Source organism: Acanthaster planci, linkage group LG12 (genome assembly GCF_054643075.1).
Source record: "Acanthaster planci isolate LZ-2023a linkage group LG12, COTS_SCS, whole genome shotgun sequence".
NCBI classification, from domain to species: domain Eukaryota; kingdom Metazoa; phylum Echinodermata; class Asteroidea; order Valvatida; family Acanthasteridae; genus Acanthaster; species Acanthaster planci.
Genome location: NC_141788.1, coordinates 6,040,461 through 6,048,837, shown reverse-complemented (window position 1 = coordinate 6,048,837; position 8,377 = coordinate 6,040,461). Strand labels below are relative to the sequence as shown.

At 44.3% G+C, this 8,377-nt stretch overlaps 2 protein-coding genes across 2 annotated transcripts; one reads left to right on the top strand and one right to left on the bottom strand.

Moving 5' to 3' along the window:
* Positions 1-1,274: 1,274 nt before the first annotated feature.
* LOC110984387 (neuromedin-U receptor 1-like) lies at positions 1,275-4,196 on the top strand. The gene has a single exon (XM_022244550.2). It carries the CDS (start codon positions 1,387-1,389, stop codon positions 2,563-2,565), a length of 1,179 nt encoding a protein of 392 aa, XP_022100242.1. The 5' UTR covers positions 1,275-1,386; the 3' UTR covers positions 2,566-4,196.
* A 250-nt stretch (positions 4,197-4,446) lies between these two features.
* LOC110984396 (dynein light chain Tctex-type protein 2B-like) lies at positions 4,447-8,307 on the bottom strand. Its single transcript, XM_022244574.2, has one exon. The coding sequence runs from the start codon at positions 6,771-6,773 to the stop codon at positions 6,120-6,122; it is 654 nt and encodes a 217-aa protein (XP_022100266.2). The 5' UTR covers positions 6,774-8,307; the 3' UTR covers positions 4,447-6,119.
* Between the last annotated feature and the right edge of the window lie 70 nt (positions 8,308-8,377).

Below are 8,377 nucleotides of genomic sequence, written 5' to 3'. Positions count from 1 at the left end.
TATTCACGTAAATTGGCAGGAGAACTTTGATTTATAAGTATCATAGAATCATTGCCAAACACTAGTACTAATGGCACTCTCCCTGTCCATCGAATTATGGCAATTACTAGGAGCACGCAGCTTCCTCGGAGTAATTGCACGACGGCGTATTTGATAACAAAGAGGTATACCTCACAAAAGATGCAATCTTCAAAGTTTGGCGTGTTGGCTAGTCTTCTTTCAAGAGGGCATAGACGAGGTGTCTATTGTAAACTAGCACCACATAAATGTTGCATTAGCTACTTGTACCAGACGCTCGGCTCTGTATCAGCAGATTTCTTAACGACGACCTCCATTCAACCAAGACCCTGTCCAGAACAGTAATTCTTGATGGGTTTTCATAAATATTTATATCCTTTGGGATTTTAACCAGTCAGAGACCTTCTCAGTGCTAAATATAGCTTGTATTGTAGGTTTTGTACAGAGCTGGAGGTTTTTCTGAGTCGGGAATTTGAAGCTCGATCACCCGCTTTGGGGGAAGCGATAACTAGCATTCACGTACTGAGGCACAAAATGACATGTAATCAATACTATTACTCGTAGTCAAACCTGTAGCTGGCAAACAACAGAGGAAAATTATTTTTTGCTCCTTTGGGGGAGTGTAATTTCTGCTGCCACCCCCCGCTCTTGTTTGACTCAGCTAGACTTCAGTATTTTTGCTATAAGTATTCAGTTCAGACCATAATGAGCTCCTTTGTGGCTAGAGATAGCAGACCATACTCACGACCCTATCCCCACTTTCGAATCGGGGGGGGGGGTAAGTCCAATAGTTGCACTGTACTGAACACGCTTCAAAGTCAAAGAGTGCGGAAGAGGATGAGTGACTGCAAAAAAGACTAGCCAAGTCTCAAATTAAATTGAATCTAAGTAATTTCTTAGACCTTCTATTCAACAGCAACCTTTGAAAAGAACAGAAAAGAAAAGAAAAGAAAAAACTACCTTGATCACCAACCAAATTAAAGACAACCTATACAGTGAAAGCAATGCTAACTTCTCGAAGATCATTGGAGCTGAGAAAGATTCGTTCGTGACGTCGGATCGATTGTGTCGAGAGTTGATTATAACGCGCAATACCATTCCAATTTGTTCCCGATAAATCACCGGTTTTCTGGATGACAAAGCAGTTAATCAATTTAATTGGCCTTGTGGTCGAGGGCAAATACCGCAGCATTGTATCAACACCATATATAAGATCATCTCCAAGGCATAAATCTGACTAGGTAGGACTGTAACTTGTGTAAGGACATTGGGCGCCGGTCAAGAAATTTTGCTCTGTACATTGCACAGATTAGGTCTGTGTTGAAAGTCAATTGTTATAGCCCTCATACTCCCCAAAAATCCCTCGAAATGGAGGCCTCTAGGTTGAATGAGACTGGTATATGCGACGAATTTGATGGCCTACTTAATTTCAACGACGAGGCGACGAAGGCACGATTTTTCCAGACCGTTTACGAGACGTTTCTCGTAAAGGCTGGGATACCACTGGTCTGGGTGATAGGTCTACCAACAAATGTTGCTTTTCTCTACACAATCTACAAGGTAGCCCACATGCGGACCATCACAAACTTCTACCTGGCCAACTTAGCCCTGGCTGATCTGCTCTGTCTAGTCTTGTACCCAGGTCTCTACAGCTGGGCTTTCTTCTCTACCCCGGTGGTCTTCAACTTTCAGACTTCATCCTGGGTTGAGTGCGCTGCCCTATTTTTCTGCTTTGACATTCCATACTTCGCCTCCAACGCCATCGTGACTCTGGTAGCTCTGGAGCGATTCTACGCCATCTGTCGTCCCCTGCAGAGCCGACAAGTGAGCAGTCCCCGACGAGCTGCAGCATTGGCGGCGACGTTCTGGCTGGTGTCTGTAGTGGTGTCAGTGTCGGTCAGCTTCCGTCGAATCACGGTGCAAGTCTTCTGCGTCGACTGGCCAGACACGGACGGCGGTGAGTACGACACACTCCCCGACACTGTGTCGTTCTGCACTGCTGGGGAGCCGTGGGTGGCCACCTATTCCCACTGCATGTACGTCACGGTTTGGATTCTTGGGTTGATCGTTAACAGCTTCCTTTACTTCAAGATTGTCCGGCGTCTGGGCCGACGTTCCGTCGGAGGGTCTCTTAGAAACGAGAGAGAGACGAAGGAAAGACTGGTCCGCAACCAAGTCGCTCGGATGTTGATAGTCAACAGCATTGTGTTCTTCGTGCTTCAAGCTCCGCGCATCATCACAGTCAACCTGCTCTCTTTCCTCACCGCTGTCACTGGACGAGTCCTCCAGCCTGTAGATGTTTCTGTGTTGGTCCCTCTGACTTATTTCCTGTCTCTTCTCAACTCGGCCATGAATCCTATCATCTACAGCGGCACCAATACCAGGTACCGCGAGGCCTTCCTGCAGGCGTTCGGTTGCTGCAGACGGGGAAGAAAGGAGGGACGACCTGCACTCAGTGACCCGTCAGTATCCTACAAAGTGACGGAGAGCAGCAAGTGTGAACAGACCGAACAAAGCTTGGACGTTATCGCAAATGCATCGACTTAAGAAGTTAAAATTTCTTGGAACAGTCCATTTTGAATACAGACATTTACTCCTATCTAAGATGATTGAAAGCCCGTTTCACCCAGTAGTTTTGGTAGTCAAAATTATGCAACCCGTGCTAGGCGTACAGTAGTCATAATCTATATCATTTCACTTCACTGATTTTAGTTTCATACATCAGGGTTATACGATTAATGCATGTGTATTGTATGCCAAACTGGGTTTACTCTGTATGGACATTTTATTAGCTCATGCTGTCAATTTCTTAAGCTTAAATATATAAAAGCACACCCCACAAAATAGTAAAGATAATGCTTTCTTTAACACCTAATGAACTCATTTGTGTATTTTTGGATTTTCTTAATATTTTCGTATCTGCATGGAAGTATCCTTTTCGTATCGAAATTTTGAGAACGAAATGGAGGAAACGCAGGGCACCATGGGTATCCTATCGCCATTTACATCCTCTCATGCCTTCAAACGCCTGGTACTGGAAATTCTACCCAAAAGGAAAAAGGTTTTGCCGCTCTGGGCAAAGGAAGGTTGGTATGACTGTTTAAAATTCGCACTGTCTTCACAAGTGGTTTAATACCACGTCTGTGCTGGGTCTTACCAGATCAGGATGGTTCCATGAACGTTAAGTTCCTGTGTGGTACTGGCAAATTAAAGCTGACACAGTTTTGCGAGAGGCACCAAAATCTGACGGGAGGGGCTTCGTTTTTCCCGGCCTAAAAATTAGACAACACCCGTATCCCCGATTGGGCACCAGATTTAGAAATAAGCAATGAGTTTTGTGATAATTCTATCTTTTTTCTGTTGTTCAAAGTAACCTGCGCGATAACACCTACAGAAACTGATTAAACGTTTTCAGTTATTTTACGATGGCAGTAAATGTAAATTCGTCTAGAAGGGATCTGTTGCTTCGCAGCAGCCTTGTGTGGAAGTTGTCTTAAGGGTGGATACCGCTCTGGTTTTGCCAACTATCCATACCGGAGGCCATAATTTGCAGAAAGAAATGTCACCTTTAGTTCAAGAAGTTAACTCTTAGTGCACATTCACCCCTCTTCTTTTAAAGAGGGTTGCATTTTTCTGTACTATTTTAGCGGTACTGTTGATTGGTGTCTTGATATCTGCAGTGAGATCAGTTTTAACTGTTTGGGGAATTATTCTTTTTCCGTTGCGAAGGCCAACCATATTCCTTTATAGGCAAAAACAAAACTGTGACGAAGGGGGCCAGAGAACCGATACATGTAACGGGGTAATGTTTCCATTCTACATGTCCGACCAGACTGTCTGGAATAGACACGGGGGAGGAAAGATCAGACCAACACGGCCACTGCTTTCAAGGCACTGGTAAACATGCCTTTACATTTCGTAAACATTTTCTTTCAGGAGCTGGGCAGAGATTATTTTCACACCTCCAAATTTTGCCTTATTTCTAGGGCGGTGTTCTCCCTTTGCCTCAGAGTTGTCTATATCGCTCTTCTTTTATAATTTACTTTTCTCTCCCCCCCCCCCCATCTAGTTTGAAAGAGATATTCATTGTCATTTCATTGTATAGTTATTAACTTCAGAAAGCATCTATTCTCTCAGCTGCAGTCCATTACGACCGCCCAGGCTTATAAATACGGCTTCAAGATCGACTAATAACACAGCCTTTATTTTGAAAATAAGCAATCGTGCAAGAGGGTGTTTTTTCTTTAACACACAAATCCATTAGTTGCACTGAATGCTCTTAGTAACGTACAACAAAAAATTCAATATTGCTCTCCATCAGAGAGACTTTCAACGGCTACATTCTAGGTAAACTGGAAAATGTACCATTGAATTTCATGAATTCGTCAATTCAGGAAAAAGATTTCATTACGTCAATCCCCCAATAATGGAGATTTAGCGGTAGAATGACACTGCTGTTTGTGACGATATGGATGGCTTAATCGATTTCCAGACCTTATGCGCATCTATTCTCATAACAGTGAAACCGTCAACAAGCAAACTCAAGACGGAGACGTTTCGGTGACGTCAATCGATTGTGTCGAGCACGCATTAGAACGGGCTCTAATACCAATAAAAGAAATGTAGCATTAATGTTATAGTTCGATTTTTTTCTGGAAAGAAGTATGCAATCGAACAGGCCTTGCAGTTGAGGACACCTTGCATTTTATCTACAGCCTATATAAGACCTTGCCTGCGAAGACACAAAACCGAACATTCCAAACCCGGAGTCCAAGACATCACATGCTTTACACTGCACGGCACAGATCTGGATTTTGTGTCCTCAGACCGACCATTTTCCTCAAAGAATGGAGGGTTCTAGTTTTGAATGAGACTGATATTTGTGACAGATTTGATGTTTCACTTGATTTCAACGATGAAGCGACGAGGATGCGTTTTTTCCAGCCATTTTACAATGCTTTATTCACAACGATTGGAATACCTCTAGTCTGGGTGATAGGTCTGCCAACAAACTTTGCTTTTCTCTACACAATCTACAAGGTTACCCACATGCGGACCATCACCAACTTCTACCTGGCCAACTTAGCCCTGGATAAACATGGGTTTAGCTTTGGTTTGTTTTTTTCTCCTCCAGGTCTATGATTTAACATATTAAATTCGTACAAATAAAAGTTAGTTGTACACAAAAGATCATACAGTGAACACCTTGCAAGTGCCAGAAACGATTGAAGCCACTTTAAATGTCTGTTGAATCCAAAATGTTCTTGATGGATCACTGGTCAATTCAATTTAAAGGACTTTTAACAGAGCATTACAACGAATACGGCCGTTTCACAATAGTGCGCCACCAAGAGTTTGCAACGCGTTGGCCAATCACAATGCGCGTTTGGAAAGGGTCGACAAATTTCGTGCGGTATGATTGGCCAACACATTGCAAACTCTTAGTGGCGCACTATTGTGAATCTCCCGTATTGTACCAAATTTGTTACACAGAGTCGTCCCACGACAATTGAAAAACAATCTGACTGAAATGGATCATGTTCAATGTCAAAAAGGCCAGCGACGAAAGTCGGTTGGTTTTAAACGTGTTCCAGGAAGATATTTGATACAGGTTCATTCAGTCGTTTGCGTTCAACTTGTTTTTTTTTTCCATTCAAAATCATCTTAATTCTCTACTTTAGATATTTGTCCCCCAAAGAGGACAAACAGCATACGCAAAATAAAAATCAATGTACACACAGCTACAAACCAACAGTACAGTCTAATATCCTCAATGGGAATTAACAAAATAAGCCACAAACTACCATTGCAGTGATGGTGAGTTCTCCAACGAGACAGTAAGTAATCGATTTTGGATGGGCGAAAGTCCCATTCGAAACATGTTTAGGTATTTTGTTTGGTGAAGGATTCTTTCCATCTATGTAATTCGTTTTATCGAAAATGAGAAGCCAGATGACCATGGACTGCAGCTTAACATTGAAAGCCCCTTGCGTAAAAGTTGTTACTATTCACTGCATCCCAATTTTCATCTTTGATTATCAGAACTTCTCAGCAATCTGAAAGTGCTGGGATACGTATGTAAATGTAACTTTAATCCACTGCTATTCAAAATACGTTGCATGGACCATTGCAACAGCGAAGAGAGTCCGGTTGTTGTAGCAGGCAGAAGCGTAGTTATCGACTTGATGGTCCCAGACACTTCGACTGACCGTCTGCATTCCTTGACCATTCAGTGAGCCGAGGATGACGTGCACTACGATTTTGTGTCTGTCGTACTTGAGAAGCTTCACTCTCATCTTGATATCCTCGGTTAATGCTTGGGCTAGTTCGGGCGCCGTCTGGGCGTCGTACTGCACCCCGCCCAGCATGGTCTCCATCAGGGAGTGCAGCATCTTCTCCACTCGGGACGCGTTGAAGTGGCAGTCCGGGTGCGGCTCTAGCTGGAAGGTGTTCTCCACCTGGAGGACGGCGTCGCCCCGCGTAGTAGTGGCACTGGAGCTCAGTTTCCGCGTGCTGCCGGCCACGCTGGACGGTGCCATGGAGTACTTGCGGATGACCGAGGCTCCGGGTGCCGTCATCAGGCCGCCAGCGCCGCGGACCGGGTTGCTGACGCCGTTGTTACAGCTGGGGAGCTGACCCTTGTTGCTGCCCGGCACCTGACCGGGGAGAACGACGCGTGGTACCGGTGACGGACTGGCCCTTGGAGTCGACGTCTCAGCAATGTTGGGCATCCTCCGTTGGTTGTTGTCTACCATTCGGGGCTCAATCTTAAAATTCACGAATGATAAATCTCCAGGTTTTCTTTTTTTTTTTTTTGGATAAGACGTATAGCCTTAAAACACAAGTGATGTGGTTCGCTGCTTAAAAATCCTTTGGTGATCTGACACGAAGTTTCTCATCAAAATTGTAGTTTTCAATTTAAACAATCGATCCTAACATAAAACATGCGTGGCATGCAGAGAATGTCGTGCCGCCGATGCATGAGCCCACATCTTCCCCACTTGTAAATACGGAGAGGAAACTGTGCGTGTATCTCCCGTCGTGACACTACCTTGTATGCATTCGGTCTGTAGTCCACCAGTCGAGATTAAGCGTCCTTTAAACGCCGCCTTTTCAATCAGGAGAAAAGCGAAAGCTTTCAGATCTGCTCTGTCATCTGGAAACTTAAGCCAGGATCACGAACGCCACCGGTGATGCATGATTTGTAAGCCGCCATCTCCTTAGCTCATGTTGGCCCTTGTGCTTTGTGCTTGCTCGAAAGTGGACAGGTGCCTTTTACACGGTACGACATTCAGGGCTTTCTGTTATAAGTCACTATTCTGTCCAATATCCAATACTTGCTTCTGATCTTCGAGACACTTGGAATTAAATCCAGTTTTCGAGCTTCTGTCTCAGGGCTGTACTTTCTTGGGTCTCGTACCACTGTCCAAGCTTAGTGTTGTAAGCACTGAGGGTGTTTGACGAAAGACTTACACCGATTTGAGAGGGCTCTGTATAGTGACTCCACTCAACCTGAATTGGAAAAGGCGCCTAAGGGGGAATTTAGGGGCCCTTTTGTAAGGGGCCTAATTCTGCGAGGCGCAAGGACAAAAGGATTCCAGACAGATTGGGTATAAGGGGCACAGTGCCTCACCTAGTTACGACAAACAGCAACGGAACTAGGGGTTTGTTTTCATCGACAGGATGGGACTAAGCCAGAGAATGGGCGACGCGGAAGGGAAGAGAGAAAAAGCCGTCAATAGCATTCTTTGCCCGGAGGAAACGGCAGTTTGGAAGAACCTTCATTTTATGTGGATGGCATGTTAAACAGACAGATGGTATCCTATGTAAATTTAACAGAAACTTGAGGCAACTTTATGTTCAATCAGCCTCCACGATCGCAAAAATCTGTGGGGAGCTCCATTTGTTAATTTTTCATCTCCATTAGCTCGTGGACGGATCCCGAACATTTTTTCAGGGGGATTGAGAAGCCTAAAGATTTGGGAATTTCTTCGGATGATGCGACATTGTATGATATTTCTTTCTTAAGGTACAGCTAAATCTGGGGGATTTTTACACGCACCAAAAGGAAAATAAACGTCCAAAACAGCCCTTCTCCAATATGTCAAAACAAGAAAGAAAAACAACAAACAAAATCACAGGAGACATGGCCCCTGTTGCTTCCATCAGACCTTAAATCACCACTGCAGGAGGCCGCATAACAACGGAGTACTGAATGCTACCGTGACGGTTGACAAAACTGTAGTCCAATCACTGTACAGTAAGCAAAAGGAATGGCGACGACCACTTGCACTTTTCTGGGGAAAAAAATGGCAAGTCAATTCACAATCAATAAATGATGTCTGATGGACGGAGAAAC